This window comes from Dermacentor andersoni, chromosome 11 (genome assembly GCF_023375885.2).
Source record: "Dermacentor andersoni chromosome 11, qqDerAnde1_hic_scaffold, whole genome shotgun sequence".
NCBI lineage: Eukaryota > Metazoa > Arthropoda > Arachnida > Ixodida > Ixodidae > Dermacentor > Dermacentor andersoni.
In genome coordinates this window covers 107,759,708-107,779,178 of record NC_092824.1, presented here as the reverse complement: position 1 = coordinate 107,779,178, position 19,471 = coordinate 107,759,708, and the positions used below count along the sequence as shown (strand labels likewise).

Genomic DNA, 19,471 nt, shown 5'->3' with positions numbered 1-19,471 from the left:
GTCCCATCGGATAAAAAAGACAGCCCAACGCCATGATGTTCAAGTTCTGTTCTCCGCCCCGCAAAAACTAAAAGGCATGTGCAAGAGGGTGAACGCAGGATCCAAAGAGGCCAACCCTAGTGCTACGGTCTGTCAGACTAAGCACGCGAAAAAGTACGTGGAATGCGCTACTTCAGTTGTTTACCAAATCCCACTAGATTGCGGGAAAGTATACATTGGGCAAACTGGACGTTGTCTAAATGATAGGTTACGGGAGCACAAATACACGTGTCAGCTTCTGACAGCACCTAGCAACTTGGCCGCACATTGCAAACAATGCAAATGCTCCCCGCTAATAGAAAGCACCACAGTCATTGGAACATCAAAAACGAAAACGGAGCGAGAAATATGGGAGGCGCTTGCGATAGCTAAAGAAAAAGAGATGTGCGTAAGCACTCCGTCCATCGCGCTTATCAAAGCGGAGGTCGAGTTCGCCAGGGCGAACGGGTGCATGTGAACGATGTATGCCTGACCCGAACTATGATCACACGTCGTCACCTTGTCATATCTTACATGTAACCCCTCCCCCCCCCCCCCCCCCCGCACCATATCTCCTTGTATATAAGCGCGTTCTTTAACAGTATTAAACAGTTGGTAGTTTGCGCTACGTCCGTCCACGTCCTGTCCTTCCTTAATATCGTGTTTGTAAAACTGAGCGCAATATAACCATGAACGTTCACCAACTAGCCCCCTTCATTGCTTTACTAAAAGGTCAGTTCTGAATAAAAATAATAATTTACCCTTACAAGCAGACAAAGCGTGCCCTCATTTGGCTGCTAACACGTTGTTCTACATCAATTTGCTTTTCGTAGTTTTTTATTTGCATCCGGTTGCGGCAGCCTCACGTGCATGCTCGCGCGAGCAATCGCCGCTGGCGCCTAGCGAAGCATAGACGGAACGCGCGGAGTGATAAAATTTTGAGACCACGCTACTTGCGTAGCTTCCACAGCGTTGCAGCTGATGTATGAAACGGAGTACAGTCTTCGTGATCGCCGACTTTTCTATATGCTAGCGTCTGTTAGGCTGTTTATTCTTCGTTATGCAAGCTCATATTAGAGAAGCGCAAACTAGCAGCAAGTGCTCTTCGGTGTGCGCAAGTGTATGTATGGCAGCCGAGCGTGTCCTAACACGCGACAATCGGAAGCACGGATATTTTCTTTTCAACATCCCGGCGTGAACTCATTATTCGTTTGTAGAAACAGCAGTTATCAAGGCTAGCGAATACGTCGTGCGCTGCTACCAACGCTGAAATTTAACGCGCCAACAGCAGCGCGCCGTATCGCACATTTTATATAGCGAGCGGAAGAATCAATTTTCGGTAGCACGTGTTGAGATTCCGCGTAGGCAAATTCACCGCTCATCTTGAGGAACATGTGTCCAACATTCACGGCTGGTGCACGGGAAGCATGCGAGGCCGAGCCGAGGGAACGGCGCCGTGATGCCACGGAGGAAGGAAAGAAACTCCTTCCTGTATGCCTGTCTCCTCAGGCGCACAGTGTTGGAGATCACGTGAGGCGTTGAATTTCAGAGGCGCAGCTCAACTTGAAACGGTGAAGAGAGCGGCAGCACGGAACGCTCGTTGCGGGACAAGAACGCGCGCTCCCCGTTGCCGGCGCTCCTAATCACGTGTGATGCAACTGCCAATCAACCTGCGTGCGAGCCTTACTTCGTGTAATATTCGAATACTTTTCTATCTCTGCCGATGATTCGCCCTTCGGACTAAACAGCCATTTGTTTATTGTTACTTTATCTTTTTTATTTGTTGCCGTAGTACACGAAGAACGGAGCAGTCGAGGGACTCGCAACCCGCTATCTCTCTGCAGCAGCAGAGTCCACGTTCAACGTTCATAGGCACGTTCAAAACCCCCGCGCGACAGCCATGTCCGTGCGCCACCGAATGCGCGCTAACTCGTCTGGCAACCACCCCGGCCTCCCAGAAGCCGTCTCCCCTCCCTCCGCGCGCCTCGATTCCCGATCGAAGTCCCGACCAGTGGTCGCCGGGTTGGGCAACTAGGGGGTGCCCATTACACCGTCGGAGTCAGCCAGCGAGCCAGTGAGCAATCATCGAGCGTGCTGTGACGACGACTGCGGCGACACGGCGGCGCAAGCCAGCATGCCAGCCATCTGAGTGGGGAATCCAGCAGCACCGTTATCGGGGGACGCCCTTTGGAGAACTGGTAAGCCGCCTTCTCCGCACCGATAGACACACGCAGAAAAATGGGAGGGAGAAAAAATACAACCGAAACAATCTTCGCACGCGCGTGGTTACAACGCAGCTGGGATTACGGCAATAACCTGTCAGGCTTTTCCGCCCTGTTGAAGCCAACCGCCTGCGTGCATGCGGGTATTTGCGCATTTTGTTTTCCCGCGAAGGAGGCGATCGAGAGGGCTATAGGAGGGGGGCGGGGCGCGTGATTGCTCGCCCCCTCTGCAGCCTGTGGCCTGAAGAGACGCCGAGAAAAGTCCGGGTAGGTGACGCGCACACAAAACAGCGCGATCGAGTCGCGAGGTACTATTTGTGCAGCATGCTGAAGACAGACGGAACACGTTGCTATGCGTGGCGTTGCCCCCCTTACTGGTGTGTGCGTTGACTATTTCGAACTACGTATAAAACGATGCAGAGGTGGGCTCCACGATCCTTTACGTGCAGGCGAACAGAGGGGTATGGGATCCCGCGCGGTTGGTAGGTGAGCGACCTTGGCGACTTCGTGACAAGTAGGAGGTTGCGATGCGGGCTCGTTGGATGCTGGTGTAACGCAAACGAGAAGAGGGCGTTAGAAGAGCCCACGGACGCGCAGCCACAGCGTCCACACGCGCGCAGACACGGTGTTCACGCGTTCCCGTGTCCTAGTTTGTGCTGCACTATAGTACTTCAAGTAGGAATTTTTTTTTTTTTTTTGTACATCCCCAAGCGGTGTTATACGGGGCGCAGGAGAGAAATCATTGCGGCGCCGCAAATATCGAATAACGATTGCGAAGTATTTGGGCACTGTGCTTTGTGCATTAGGCGGCAGCTTGTTAGGTCTTCGTGCGCGTGCCACGTTTGGCGCATTTTTCGTTGAGTAGAGGCGGCGACAAAGGCCGAGACATATGGATCGCTACTATGCTGCAGCTTGGGCCGTTATCGACAGTTCGGAAGGTTATAAAAGTGAGCCGGTTTGCGTTCACTGTAGGAAACAACAGTCGTGTATACAGAGCAGAGAAAAGAACACTTCATGCGAGGAACAAGGCGCTGCCGCTTGCTCTTTTCTCGCTGCTCTGAAAATTGCGCACATGAATTCTAGGTTTCCCGTGTGTAGGGTAAAAATGCAGCCAGACGCGCAGCACATTTGTTGTTGTTGTTGTTGTTTTTGTTGACTCAAATAATGGCTGACACAGACGAGGGGGATTGGTCTCAGTGAAGTTAATGAAAATCGCACGAAACAAAAATAAATGGAAAAAATTAAAAATGTAAATATTTTGTAACATAAGGACAAAAGAATGTAAATAAACCGAATGCGTCGCTAATAATAATAGCATATATATACACCACAGTTACTTGAAGCGAAACCTTCAGAACGCTTCAATGAACTTAAACAGAGCGGCTATCGGGGAGTTATGGCTGGAATCCGACTGACACGCACCAAAGCGCAGTAGGTCTGACGTTCATCAACTTAATACTAGATTGAATTTCGCAGTTTATTACAAACTTTCTTGAACACTATACATGTACACTTCAGACACTTTCCGGGACCCAACGAAATTGTTAAAGGTACCCGAAGGATTCTAACACTATGAAAACAATTTCAATTGGAAATATCTGAAACAAGAATGTTAAGCAAGTTTTCACAAAATAAGATTATGTATACACGCCTGAATATGTAATACAACAAGACAGTATATATTAAATGGTAACTAACAAGGTGGTTCCTGGGTTATACATCGTTTTAAGGAAGAAAAAAAGAAGCAAACTGCAGGTAATTATGGAATGGATTAGTTTAATTCTTCAGAAATGAGTAAAAGAGTCGGAACGAGAGAGAGAGAGAGAGAGAGAGAGAGAGAGAGAGATGAAGAGGAAATGCAGGGAGAAAGCTATTTTAGCGATATTCTACATTGTAGCTCCTGTGAATTTTAATTTTTGGCTGTCGTAACTAGTGTTTATTGGAGGCAGCAAAAAGCAATGACGTGAAGTGTGCCCGTTAGTGTGAGGTCACTGACGAAGGAACACTGTCGTTCTGGACATTATTGTAATCTTTTCTTCTTTAATTTAGAAGCTCATCCCCAGTTTTATGTAATTAAGTTGAGGTTGCTGGTAATTAGGAACGTGCGCTTTTTGCTCCGACGTAAAGACAAGGTAAAATGGAGGAATACTGGTGCGCAATATTGGTACAGACTCTGGCTACAAATGAAAAAATAAAAAATAAAGAGAACGTTTGCTATGACACTCTTTACCATAAAGCATCTGAAGCTGGTGTAGCTTTCTGTGACAAGGGTCTCCGCCACATACACTGTATGTGGAAGAAGCCCGTGGAAGAACACCCAAGCTGCGTCTTCTTATCTTGTCTTCACGTGCGTTTGCAGCGGCAGTTCATCTTATCTCTCCTGTCGCGGTTTTTATCTTCTGTTGTGTAGTAGGACTACAGTCTGCTACGATGCCAATAAGGCCTTCATTACCCTATCAGCGATCTAAATTAGGCTTAGCGCGGCCGCAAGGATCACAAAAACAACCTAACCGTTGTTGAGAGACACCTAAGCATAGTATACGGCTCAGTGAGTGCTTCCGACTCGGTGTTGTTGGAAATAAACTTGACTTGACTTGACTTAAGGCAACGAGACTATACCAAGCGACACCTGCACAGCATCATTACTAAAAAGCATCTCTACCGATTGTCGCGATGAACCCACCTAACGTTTTCGATTCGCCGCATATCATGATCCGCACATATACCTCACAAACGCGCTTAGGTTTACCTAAGCGCGTTTGTGAGTAACTAATACCTACTCAGACACTGCAGATGGCACGGTGCTTATGGCGTTGTGCTGAGGAGCGCGAGGTAAGCAGGTTCGACTTTCAGCCAGCGTGAACGCACCGGTACCACGTCGTTAGGCAAAGACGCTGCTTTATCGAAGATTTATGCACATCCTAAAATAATCTGAGAAGGTTCAAACCAATCTGGAGCCTTCCAGTGCGGTGTCGCTCCCGCATTCCTTGGGAGTTAAGGTGTGATTAAGTAACTTTTTTCAATACTTCAGCTTATCCACACCTGACGTTCTATACGTCTCTGCGACGCAACCAGACCACGCCAATTATTTGGTAGTCGACACTGCATGCAGATATTTCAGGTAAACAGCTTACTTTTGCTCTGCACTTGCGTTTCGAGGTATAGTAGTTCTTTTAGGTAGATTGTTATGTTGATTTGTACATTCTGAATATAGAGACATGATTTCAGAAAATAACTATTTGCACTTCAGATTTTTCTCCCGACGTTTCTACGGTCCGATCACGGGATTAAGTGCGTGCCAAAAGTGCCCGCGTCACGCAGACATCGGCCGTCAACCGGGAAATCCGTGACGTTGGTCACCGCGGTCCCGCGACAGTTTCGTACGCGCAGTTGATAGCAGCGAGCCCGCGGCCCCAAGAAGCTTCTGGTCACGTGTCTTATCAGTCTACTGTATCAGAAGAAAAAGCGTGCTTGCAAGTTGTTCGGATCTACAAAAAGTTTCTTTCTACGTTTTCAGACAAAAGATACGCTCCTAATGCCTCACGACTATTATGTGCTTATAATTTTCATATAAATAACGGCAAACTTGACTTATAAAATTAGATAAAGTATATACAGAAGGAAAGCGTTGAAAATTTGCTGGTTTCTGTGTTACCGCACGCCTGCAACTCGCCCTTGTCTTTATTTTGCTGGCTAAATTTAGCGGGCTATATGAGAGTGGGAAAACCAGAAGCGGTCCAGGACATATATGTTTGTAAACACTGAGACATCACCTTAACTACGCGCTCACGAGGTTGAGTTGTCCTTCTTCGCAAATGCAAAAGTTAACATTTCCTCGCGAGACGCAAGTGAGTGAACACAACAGCCAGATGAACGAATGATCGATTAGTACGTAAAGCAAGATCACCCAAGCCACAACCGTCGGCGTTCCAGCTGGCGCTGCGTTTATCGCCTTCTGCCGCCGAGAAGCGAGGTTCTGGCACCAAATCCGGGACGCGGAGGTTATGTTCAATGAGAGAGAGGAAGAAAAGTGGTTCGTGTAATTTCATCGTCACTGAAGCTGCAAAAGCTCACTCCTCGATGGCGCATTTGTTATTTATATCACTAGCTTGTTAATCCCGTGCGTCCTTATTTTTTGTCTCTGCTAATCCTTTAGTACTTTGTACCTGATTTTAAGAGAGATCGAGAGAGAGAGAGAGAGAGAGAAAGAGATGGGCTCGGGCCTGGCCTGCTGTTCCAGATGAACGCAATGACGTGTAATATGACGCGACACTGAACGCACCACACTCACACAACACGAACAATCAGGTACATCCAAAGCTGATTGCACTTATCTCTAATGCCAGTGTGTCGGAGGAAAGTGAGCGACGTTTCCAGAGTTTCTAGCGCAGACCGAAAATAAAAGAGAAAGAAAACAGCCGGTTAATTGTTTGAGTAACTAATTCAAGTAATATTATATGCAGGTTCTTCGAGCGAGGGTGTCGCGACACTGCGCGACGTCTCGATGAGCCAACCGTGATGGCGGCCACCGAAAACGACGACAAGTGTCGCGCGCACGAGCTGTGGGTGAGAGTGACGACTGGCGACGAGGCGGAGGCAGGTAGCTGCAGCCAGAGCACGCGCGACTCCTGGTGGCGCCTGATACGGCAGCGGTACGGAGACTCTTCGCGGCACCACCACGACCTCGACCACCTGAACCAGATGGCCGAGCTGATGGCAGAGTACGCCGATCACCTGAGCAACCCAAGGGCCGTCGCACTGGCGCTCTTCTTCCAGTAGTGAGTGCAATCGTCATCGTAATCATCATCATCATCATCATCATCATAAGCAGCAGCAGCAACAGCATCATAATCACCACCAGACTATGGGTGCTATTCGATAGTCGGGTGCAACTTTTTTCGGGTGCGACATCTTTTCGCCCAAGAACCTCCGACTCGGTGTTGGAAATAAACTTCACTTCACTTCACTTCACTTTAGAATTCCGCCACACAGCCGATTTCACCGTCTTGTCGATTCTGATTGGCGTACAGGCCTGCCACGGCTTTTCTCTGATCGGTCCAGAACGCCAACGTGGTGCAATTCGACAACATGGCGGAATATGACGATGTGAAAAACAGCATCACATCGCTGCGTTCAATACTCACCGTATAGAAGGCCAATATTGTAGCAAGCAAAGCGTACAGCGGCCATCTTAAGTCATTTTTTTCCGACTGTGACGGAGCCGGCAAAGAAAACAGCTTCGCGAAGACAAAATTGAAGTCAAGAGCGATGCAGGATTCTTTGTCGTTGAGACAAGATGGCGTCCTAACAGCCAAGCCAGCCTGGAAGCTCGGCGGAAAATTCGTCTGAGCACGAGAAAGCTAGTCATGCTTTCTTTTACACTTAAAGAAGGCCACGTCGTGTTTATTTCCAGTTCGTGTTAAAATACGTATTTGATATTTGCTTTCTCTTAGCCCTTTTCTGTCGACGCGAGGTCGCGTCACATCGCAGACATGTTACAAATGCATTCCAGTACTTGGTGGTCAAGGATGTCATCTTAGCAGTCGATGTATAGAGGCTTCAACGCTGGCCACATTAGGAAAGCAACCCGCGTCAACTGCAAGACGTAGCCTTCTCCCAGCGACGCCCAATTACCCCTGCCTGCAAAAACGTTCGTGTACTTGGACTTAGGTGCACGTTGAAGAATCCCAGCTGCTTAACACTAATCCGGAGCAACTCCACTACGTCGTATCTCACGGCACCATATTTGTTTAGAACGTTAAACCTTGTGAATCAACCAATCAACTCCGCCACATCGTGAATTTAGTGGTGTAGTGATGCATGCCGATGTAGAAATGTGGTACTTCTTTATGGTGTCAGCGCAAGCAGAATAGTTTGCACGTGGCAAGCGGTATTGCGGCGTGTTCTTGTTATTACGTGGAGAACGATGCGCTGCATTAAGAGTTCGTTAAGCGAGTCCCTTCCTCGTCTTAGCACTAACAGCCCGCTGGATAAGTCAATACGGCTAATGCCGTAAAATTATTACGCTCTGTGCGGGTTCTCGCCAGCTTTTTAGCTTCATAATACGTTTCCGCTGCTGTCCTCGAGCGTGGGTGTCTATGGTGACTACAACTCCATGAAACTGATTCGTTATATCCAGTTAGTGGGCGATAGAACACAACTTTTGGCGCAGGTGTGCCTAGAGCGTCCCCAAAAACGTCTGGATATTTTTCCACTGTGTGATTAGCGAATATTTTTTTCAGGCGTTTTATGGATTCCAGCCGCAACGTTCTGGTGTAAGGTTATTAAACCCATTTTCGCGACGCTCTACCCTCCGAGAGGGTAGAGCGTTGTCTTTGCCTCACATGGCACATTTCATTTTCGCCGAAAACGGACAGCGGCATTTGGTAGGATTTGGCTGTACGGCGATAGGAATATAGAGTGTAGAGAGGGGAGAATCGAAGAGTCGGACGGCCTGGCTAGAATATTATTCTATGCCACTCTAGCCAGGCGAAACTTGATATATTTCGTCTGCCCGAAGTTCATAGAGGAGGAGGAGGGTCACGGAGACGGAGAAAACGAAGAAAGAAAAAAAAATAATTAAAGCGCTAAACCAACGTGAAACATCGCACGAGATGGTAGCGCCATCTCTCGATACTTCTTGTAAGAGGAGCCACTTGCTGCGGCCTCCGAGATTGTGAGACCTGTGCGCGCAATATGGGAGGCCATGCAGTTGCCCTTTTCTAAAACGTAAACTTGTTTGAAAATTCCCGCGTGCATGACAGCAGATTGCCGCACAGTGAAATGTCGAAATCCAAACAACAGAGAGGTGCGTTCACAGGAAGATGGAAATTCGAATGGATCAATAGTGGTGGTCGAACAAGGATCTCTCAAGCTGGGGCCGACGTTTCGACACGCCACCTTAGTGCAAGCGTTAGCTCTCCTGCCCGAAACATACGTCAAGCATACTTTCGAGTAACAAAGATAAAGAGTCCCATACAAGTGACGCTCCTCGGTCACTCGTCAACTTATTGTCGCTTTACTAAAGCTTTTTGAGCGCGGTCTTATCTTGCCATCGACTGAATAATTCGTGCGATCTGATAGATAGATAGATAGATAGATAGATAGATAGATAGATAGATAGATAGATAGATAGATAGATAGATAGATAGATAGATAGATAGATAGATAGATAGATAGATAGATAGATAGATAGATAGATAGATTTGCTACCCCAGAGTGAAGGAAGGAAAAGCGGGAATATAAAGCGGGGGAACAGAAAGAAGAAAAGAGGGAGCGAGTGAACCTGCCGACATGCCGGAGGATGCGCAGGGCGCCTATAGATTCTCACTCAGGCGGATGCGTTTGACTTTTCGTTCTAGTGTGTTGTGACTTGTCTCTTCTAGATTTATGAGAGATGACATTATGTACAAATTTGTATTTTGGTGGGATTTCTGTGGTTAACTGTTACAGTGAACTCACGTGACCTGACTGGCTTTTTCGTTGTTACCTTTCTTTTGATATGTGCCGGCTTGTTATGTCATACTTAGTATATACTTGTTCTATGAGAAAACGAGTTATTAGAACCGCCTAAAGGCACCAACACCTTTGTAACCACATTGTATAAAAGAAAAGAACTGTACTATGCCAGGAACAGAATCCCATGCCAGCGACGCATGTTGCCACGGTCCGAGGTTCCCTGACTCAGAAAATGATCTCGAGCTCAGCCGGTTTACAGTCTTTACCGCTGCAAAGCAACCTACCGCTTATGGCTGGTAGTGACGTTTACGAACGCTTACTCGTACCTTATTACAGCGAAGCTGTATACATCTACCATCCAAGGAAATTTTCGTGTCGTTGGCGTGGTAAGCAAAAAACTCCCCACACGTGGGCCGATCCCGAAGATAGTGCAATGCCGGGCCGATCCGCGGCGGAGGTGCAGTTCGCCATTAAGGGGCCCACATACACAGCTTCATTGATCATCCTTTTTCACAGAGTGGAAGGGCAGTGAGTTTTTTTGGAATAGCCGATAGCCCGACGTGCGGCTTATGTAGGTGCGCGGAAACCATTAAACTATATTTATGTACTCATCTGTCCTCGACACGACGTCCAACGCCTATATCTCCGATCTGCCCCAGGAGTTACTTGTTTTCCTTAGAACCTCACTACAGCACTTGCTTGAGCGGCGATGTTTCTTTCGTCGAGGCGTCACTGACTGCATGCGAATGCGTACGTGTCTCTCCCATTCTACAGCCTCGAGTACGACCCCAAGTCCCAGGATAACGAGGAGCGGTGCATCGACGCCTTCCGGCGGTTCGCCGAGGAGGCCCGAATACCCACGGTGCGTGACTTCAGTTTCGCAGTCCCCTGGAACTGCGCTCTTGGCCAATAACTTTCCGCGACGCTTTCACACCTGCGTGACGTCACGTTTAGCGCGACGCCTCGCTGAAGCGACGTCGATGCGCTCGAAAATTACACGACGTGGATGGAAAGACCACGATATCAGCGCGCCACTGCACTCGTCACATCCGCCTGTTGTGGCTTAACTAATGAACGCGCAGCGAAAAGGATATATACGGTCGAACGCCTTTACAACGAAGCGCGACCCGGAATGTCCTTCGTTATACAAGTCACTGCGTTATAAAAGTCGCGTCCCTTGAAACACTAAGCAAGGCAAAACAACTTGCTGAAACATACTACGTATCAAACTTTATTCTTACCATACTAAGATGACTGCTTTAAAGAATCGGGTTTGGTTTACTGCAAGCACATATCCACGGAGCAATTGACCACCGCTTAGTTAACATTGTCGAGGGAGACGCCGCACGCTTATAGAACAAGGCGAGAGCGCGCTGCAAATCCAGGCTGTGACGCAATGAATAGCTTTAGTATCTCGGCACGCGAGAAAGAGAAAAAAAGAACCTTTCTTCAATGTCCCTGCTGGAGTCAAGGGAGCCGAGGCCTCGTGAGTGTCCATTGACTAGACTTGCACATGTTGCCAATGCAAAACGACGGGACGCGTGGATTATTTCGCTAAACAGGTAAATTCGCCGTAAAATCCTCCGTTGTAGTGGCGTTCACAATACAAGTGTAAGCACAGGCCATGCTGTCCCTTTCGTCATACCGATCATTTTGTATAGTAGCGGCATTCAATGAAGTGGAGTTCGACCGTCATATAGGAAGTGTTTGATAGAGACCATGGCGTCTGGCATTATACGGTGCTCATTTGCCAGCATTAGCCGGTGATAGGAGAGTTTCACAATTACGCTTGCGCGTCGCCGTGTACTACAGCGATACATTAATGTAGCCAAGCACTGGCACTTGACGCGGTACCTTGTCAAGATTTGCGTTTCCATCACACGGCGCCTTCAAACAGGCCGTGGAGCGTGACGGAACGAAGAGGACAGCGCTTTCGCTAGTTTCTGTGAAGTATACATACAATCCTGATCAAGAACCACCGCCCTACTATGTGCAAGTTGGGCATGCCGGGCTGATGCTCCACCGGTAGGTCTATGCATAGAGTTTCGTACAAAAATTTGGCAGTTACGCCCGAACGGTGAAGCACTGACATTGACAGCAAGGTTTAGCGTTACGCTTAACTTCGCGGATGGTGTATATACCATGTATATAACTGTACGCGGAACAGACTAACACGAACGCGACATAGGCGGGTGCGCCAAAATTTCTGGCACGCTCAAAAGCTTTAACACGCCGTGTAGGGCCTGTAATGACGCAGCAGAAGCGCCACTACGATGCCCGTAAAGAGCCCCACGCCAGGAAAATTACGTTACTTACCGGTTTGGGCACTGATATTGTTTTGCACTTTTGATATTCCATAATCTGAAAAAGGAAAGATGCAGATAAAGGATATGCGCTGTGAAAGCTTGTGGGCTGCCATTCTCAAAATTATAAGGAATATCTCAGCCAAGGACGTAGGACTTTAGTGATTGAATAGTGCGGCAACATAACCCGCATATACGACAGGGATAAGCATATAGCATGCATATAACAATATATGCGGAGCCCCCCGGCGATGCCGACGACAACGGCCAAAATGCGCTTGGAGTGTCCACATAATTGCTATCGCAATAAAAATTACTAAAGGGAACTCTGGCATTACTGTCCCCAGGAGAACTACTCTTGATATTGACAAATTCCGCATTATTGTCGAATTCGCCATCTTGCCAGCTGTTGGCTCAGTATGCAGCCATTACGAAATTTGATTATGTCCAGAATGGTATCCCGGGAGCTGTCATATGCAATACTGTGATATGCAAGGGTGCGGAGAGTAAACATATATTTGATTGCTTTCCACGATTAAAGAAAAAAAAACTATATATTGCTTCGGAATTTAGAGCAGTAAAGGTAGATATCGCGTCGCAGATAAAGCCGCAAGAACTTCTGTATATTCACAACTACAAAGACCAGACAAATCCATACACTATCCATCATTCTCATCGTAGGTGACTGACCGCTGCGCCAGAGTTGTCGCTGCTAACTTTAGTAGGAAACTCCGTGGGTCTATTGCGGCCTCCGAGATTGCGCGCACCTATTGCGCGATCTCGGAGGCCGCAATAGACCCACGTATTCACCTGCTTAAAATAGAACTAAATTCGCCCTTTTCTATGCTATGTTCTTTTCTCTATATTCAATGACGTAGCGAACAAAGGATGAGCTCGCGTCTTATGTCGCTGTCTCCCCGCACGCATGCGCAGGACTCCGAGCTGTACCTGTCGGTGACGGAGTTGATCCAGCTGACAAAGCTTCACAGCACGGAGGAACACAAGCAAGAAGGCATGTACGGTCGAGAGGACAAGCACTTCTTCCTCGACTTTGACATGTGCGTACTGGGGAGCAGCCCCACCGGTGAGTGAACTTCGCGAACCCCGCACACTCTATCACGTGTGCTCGCTCCCTCACTCACTCACTCACTCACTCGTACTACATAAGCGTGAATTGAAATGTGCACAATTTCGAAACTATGGCAACGCGTTTTTCCGTTTCCAGCTTCACCTGAACTCGTAACAGTGGCTTATTTCAGGCTCCAAAAACGTACACTTTCGAGTATACTCCGGGTTTAGGAACCGGCTGCAGAGCCATTGCACGACGTACTTCCATGTAATGAAGCGTTACTTCCACATAATTACGTTTCATGTAATTAATACTTCGATGTAGTTACTTTCCTGTTCACGTACGTTTCAATTTGTGCTGACGGCATCCACACTCGCTTCCTCGTACTTTTAAGATCTCGCACTCAAGCCACTCATCTACGCACTCACTCTTCCTATTCGCTCGCTAACGGGCTATCGCATTCCCATAAATAGTCAAGCCCCGCGTACATAAGAATATAGCTTGACTTGTGAGCAAGTACGTTGATGCTATCGAGCTGGGTGAACTAACTTAGGCTCTTCTATAGCTTACGTTGGCGACTTAGCATTCTGGAAGTATGTACAGCTAGCTAAATCAGCGCATATTATGCGATGTAAGGACATCTTTCTGTTAGATGAGAAATTATTACGATGAGAAATTTATGTCGCGTTGTCCTTGTTGCGGATGGTCGATGCAACAGCACAGCGTATCCACGCTTGTCGTTAACCAGGCAGATTAACAGCGAGAATGGGATAAGCGATCTACTTTCGTAAGTTACTTTAGTAGGTCTTGCTTGCTGGCTGGTTGGTTCATACTTGAAGGAAGGTTAAAACTGCGAAAAAAACGAGGATAAGCTGAAGGAACACACGAATATACCACGAGCGTAGACTGCCAATTGGCAGTCTACACTAATTTAACAGTTAACTGTTAAATTATGGTCATCAAAGCACAGGCTATTAAGCAAGAACCCAGGCACGTGACCACATCGTCGCTCGCAATTGTGCAGGTACTATAAGAGAGAATTCTGCAGAGTACCTGTAACACTGCTTGCACTGAAAAAACATCAGGGAAAAAACGTGAACCAGTCTATGCTACGCAAAAAAAAAATTAAAAATGAGCGGATAAAAGAAACCAAGACAATACATGTTTATTGAAAATAACCGAAGTGTAGGAGATAAGTGAGGGAATGAAAAAGCGCGATGCTACCTACAAAGCGTGGTTAAAACAAAGTCAACACGAATGACGAAAAGGGGGCACAAAAGACTACGAACATGTCAAAATGAAACACAACAATCAACCCAAGTAAAGGCGAAGGTGATAGCATTAAAAGACATGAAAACTTGTGGAAATGGCATGAGGGGAGAGTTTTCCCAATTTTAGTATCTTCTAAGTGGTCATTGTCTGTTTTTTACGCAACCATTTCAAAATGCTTGAATATACACTAGGGTCATGTAAGGCTCTGCAAGTATATTCTTGTGATTCTGTAGTGAACTTCCAGATTTCTTTCCTATCTCTCTTTCGCTTCTTTCAGAATACAAAGACTACACGGAAAAGGTGCGGCTGGAGTACAGTTTTGTTCCCGACGCCGTCTACAAGAGCCTTCGGTCAAAGGTAAGTCAGAGGCGATGTACGCGACTTCGCTCTGCACGTTCAAGTTGCGAACCATGACAAAACGAGCCGATATCAAAGGACGTCAGAATATCTGGCCTATGCTCCATAACGATCCTGTAGCAATATAGCGCCCTTGTAGCAGAACGAACGGATCACTGTGAGCGTTACCAACATTTCCATTGCTATTATTTCGGAACCTTAGTCACTATTTTCTTTTGTAATCTGCGCAATTAGTCATTGATAATTAAAGGTTAGCAATCGACATTTACCAGGTACACGCTTATCGAGGTTTCAAAATTCACAAATAGCGCCGTAAGACACCCCAAAGCTGCGTTTCTTATAAACCAAATTTTACGCTGAAATAATGAGACTAAAGGTGAGCTAAAGTTTGTACATATTTGGTAGTAAATAGCGCTAACACAGAACACACTGTTGTGTCCAATGTCTTTAATTTCAAACTCGCATTAATTTCGATGTCCCACTCAGCATGTTTATTACCGAAGTAGGAAATTTCCTGATGAGACAATGAGAATTTCTGTGACCTTCGTTGGCTGTTACCAAGTTTAAGTATCCAAAGCATTACTGTATCTTAGTTTTCATCAAAGACTGTTTCATTTGTTTTTCTTTTGTCCTTATGAATTGAAAGGTGCACATGTATGGGTTACCTTTTTTTCGTGTAATTTCACTTCTTTCTCGTAATGCCTGTATTTATTTGTAATGCAGTCGAACGCCTCTGCAACGAGCGCCTATAGAATGAAATGACCTACACAACGAAGTAATAATTATAACCCGCTTCTATTTTGAGTGGTGCGGTGCACGACCTTTACAACGAAGTGAGGTGTATAACGAATTGTTTCGGAAGTCCCTCGCACTTCGTTAGAAAGGCTTTTGATTGAAGTTTGAATTTTTGTGACATACACTACCTGTTGCTGTATGTAGGTCTCCTAGATCCTGTCAAGCTGCTTGTGACAGTATTTTGCCTGGAGGACCCCCCGACTTGTGTGTTGGAAATAAAGTGTATTCTTCTTCTGTGATACCCGATTAGCCCAAGCAGGCTAGGTGACTATTTGTCGCCGCCCCTTTTCAAAGGGGACGCAAATAGAAATAATAATCATCATCATCCCGTCCATTCACGGTGCACGTACTCGTGCGCGCGACTTGCTTGTCAGTTCTCTCCAGGAAGTGAAACAACAAAACCACGGACAAGAAGCTCCTCTAAGACAAGAACCCTCCGCTTAGAGAATATAGCTACGCTTCACTTCAGTGTGCCGACTACGCAGTCACATTACTAAACGCTATGGGTGCCCGAATATTCGAAACTATCGAATAACTAATCGAGTATTCTCGTAATCGATTCAAAGACCGAATCGAGTGGTCCGTATTCGTGAATGCCGAACATTTTTCGAATAATTTTCCAATATTTCAATTTCGCGATCGCGATTAAGCGCAGAAGTGGAACAAAAGTGCAGTGAATTTCATCCCTGCGGATATCGTGGACATAAAACACGAAAAGTTACGTAGTGAAACATGTTAGACCGCTCATAAAGCGACACTCTTTCGGCTATACCGCCGATTCGCACTCGGCAATGAGTCCTGAATATGCGAATAAACTACCTGTTTGCTGTCAGTGCTCTATTCGTAACATTGATAAACAATGCCTCATAACATGCAGTGCAATGAAAGAAACTTGCTAGCGTCGTAAATGTACTGGAAAGGGGACGTCGTTTTCAATTAGGAGAAAAGAACGGCTCCTGATCATTCGACAACTATACGGAAAGTGCTCAATGTTCGATTCGATTCGTTTCTGGCGCTACTCCATTTGCATTCGATTCGACTCGAAACTTCCCATTCGCGCACCAGCCTAGTAATGACATCACGTGCGTGCAATAAGTGCCTTCGCGTCATGTACTTCGCAGGTTTTGCGGTCCTTCCTGCAGATCCCCAACATCTTCTCGACGGAGCCCTTCCGGAAGAAATACGAGGAGCGTGCGAAGAGCAACATTAGGGACGAAATAGCCCAGCTGGACACGTGATGGGCTGAGCCAAGCAAGACGAAGAAAAGAAAGAATGGACATTTTGTAGCCGCGCTTCGCATTTATTCTTTCTTTTACTTTTTTTTTGTTGTTGCATTGCGCGAGGAACAGATGTTTCAGTGATACCGCAGAAAATTATGCACAGTGTTAAGTTTTATCGCTGCTGTCGATGGGGGTATTAAAAACAGCGTTAGATTGCTCGAAAAAATAATGATACGAACTTGGATTTACGCAAGGTGAAATAGGGATGTCGCCCACCAAAAAGGGTCGCTCTCGCGGATGAGAATGCACTCATTTCAGATTTTATGGTGTCGTCAGCGGTGACGCAGACGTCATTTGGACTCTAGAAAGGCAGAATATACGCGGATGTTGTTGTTCATTAACTGCAAAAGTAGGGAGAGTTTGGCTGCTAGAAAGTCCGCTATCCTGAAATCGTATTTAACCGAAATAAATATGTTCGCGCCAGTTTTAAGCAGGTAGTTATGCTGTCCTTTCGGACATTATGTGTGCCTGCTATAAACCTCAACATAATACGGTCCATCTCGGCCATTTCTTTTTTTTTTTCTGTTACGACACCGGACCGCCCTTCTAGCCCTGCGTATATTGAGCGAGGATTACATGCAAGCCTCTTGCAAGTCGCTGCACGCTACTTTTCCCTTTCGTTTTCCTTCTTAAGACTTCTTTTGTGGCTTCCTCTATATTTTCTTTTTCCCGTTGTTTTCTTTAGCCTATTTTGTGGCTACACAGAGGCCATGTTCTCGCTAATTCGCAGCAGTAACCAATAACGACTGAGTAAGTGAGCCTAAAAAAACAATTTCAAGGTAGGGGCGGGGTGAAGGAAGGAGGAAGAGCGAGCTTCGTCGTTTCAATGCCGCCACTTCTGAGGCTATAGGGAGTATTCAAGCGAAGTCTAGGCACGCCATTTTCAAGTCCTACTCACAGCTTACGTTGTGATGTTGGAGATAAGCGGATCTAGACGATGCTCACCTTTTCTATTTTTTTTTTTTTTTTTGCCTGGCTGGCTTTACAACAATATTGCGACACCGATGACGTCAATGCATACCTCCTGTATTCTCTGTTTACGTCGTTACCTCATGCCAGTCTGCGCTAAACGGTTCAACATAATACACAGGCGTTCCATCGCACTTGTGAGCGACCTGTAAAAGCTGCCACTGACACCAGTACGCGTGCATGTACAGTGTTCTGATGCTCGGAATGCCTTGCAAACAACACGTTCCAAACTAAAACATATTTGCAAATGTTTGCAAACAACAGGCTCCAGACTAAAACACAAAGATCAATTGGCTACATTATACGCACGCGGAAGCGAGCACGCGAAAGTCTGGTAACTGCGATAGTTCCATGCACATGACAGGGCCAGATCGAGGCAAAAAAACACCTGGCTCTTGTTGAACGGCCACTAAGGATACTGCACTAGTTACTGCCTATGTAACAATAAGGAAGAACGGGAAAGAAGTCGGAAGGGAGTTTCCAGTTCGTTTACAATACTAAGCAGCTGTTGTACTTGAGCGACATGTGTTCTTTGTGTGACAGGTAAGCGAGTGTGCTTATCTGTTTGCTTGGTAGTACTTGGTGCTCGTGGATTTGTGTGCTTACAGTAGAAAGCAAGTTTGTACAGATGATACTCACGAAATGTGTCTGTCAGCGCAAAAGGGTATAATTTTGCTGGACACGCGCGTCGCAGTTGATGGGGAAAGTGATTATCGCTTTGTGAACGCAATTACGGATACACAGCCATGCATCTCCCGCTCTTGGGAAATATTGTTGTTACTGCTCACTAATATACAACAGTTATATGCGAGTATGTAGTTCGAGCGGTGCCTGACATAACTTTGGACGCGGGGAGAAGAAAATGTAAAGATACATTTTGGCCAAGCTAAGTTTATGAGGAATGTTTAGCTCGGAAGCTCCTATCTAAATACATGGAAACGGAGAAATCGTTTTTTTTTTTTTTTTTCAGATCCACTGCACCAAATTTGATGAGGTTTCTTACGCATAAAAGGAAGAGAAGACTATAGTGGCTGCCGAAGGCAGATCTCTTCTATTCAGGTCAACAATATTTTTTTTTTACAAATGTTGAAAATCGCAAGACAAATAAAGAAAAGAAAGTAACTGAATACCAAGTACGAATAGTAGGTCACTTCGTATGACAGTGAGTATCACGAAGCCAAATCCCTCGGATCACTCCCTCCCCCCCCCCCCCCCCCCCCGCCAATTCTTGCCACTAAAATTTGCATCTGTTAACTCAGACACAAATGAAGATATGAAAGTTTATTAAATTCGCCTAATAATACCTCTTAAGCAGACAAAACTTAGGGCATTATACACCGTTCTCAAGAATACCACTAATTTGCGAGCAGGGCTTTTGCAACATCGTCGTAAGTATTGTAGCAGTTACACGTAAGCTATAAATTCATATATGAAATTTGTTCGTTTTAGTTGCCCTAAGAAGTGCAGTTTGGAGAACTGCAATATCATTTTTTTCGGTGAAGAGTTACTGATTTGTAAGGTTCATGCTTCAATTTTTCAAAGACTTGCCGATTTTTTGCAATTTTCCTAACGCGTACGAGGTCATAAATGAAAATTCTGACTGCTGGAGTTATTTGCATTTAACTTTCTTTCGCAAATGCGATAAGTCTTGCTCAAAGCGGTTCAACGTTTCGAATACGGAAATCGGAGCTTTTCCAGAGCTAAAGCTTCCTTTTAAGAGCAGTGCTT

At 46.2% G+C, this 19,471-nt stretch overlaps 2 protein-coding genes across 4 annotated transcripts in view; one reads left to right on the top strand and one right to left on the bottom strand.

The window, feature by feature from the left end:
• Positions 1–19,471, bottom strand: part of LOC126539421 (uncharacterized) — a 168,270-nt gene that overhangs the window by 124,792 nt on the left and 24,007 nt on the right. For all 3 annotated transcript variants that reach the window (XM_055075366.2, XM_072285670.1, XM_055075367.2), the window contains exon 5: positions 12,015–12,059. In XM_055075366.2, coding sequence (XP_054931341.1) covers positions 12,015–12,059 — 45 coding nt within the window. The remainder of the gene's footprint in view (positions 1–12,014; positions 12,060–19,471) is intronic.
• LOC126539411 (uncharacterized) lies at positions 1,975–18,707 on the top strand. The gene is made up of 6 exons (XM_050186234.3): positions 1,975–2,216; positions 6,704–7,018; positions 10,473–10,560; positions 12,935–13,085; positions 14,620–14,699; positions 16,616–18,707. The coding sequence occupies exons 2-6, from the start codon at positions 6,759–6,761 to the stop codon at positions 16,730–16,732; spliced, it is 696 nt and encodes a 231-aa protein (XP_050042191.1). The 5' UTR covers positions 1,975–2,216; positions 6,704–6,758; the 3' UTR covers positions 16,733–18,707.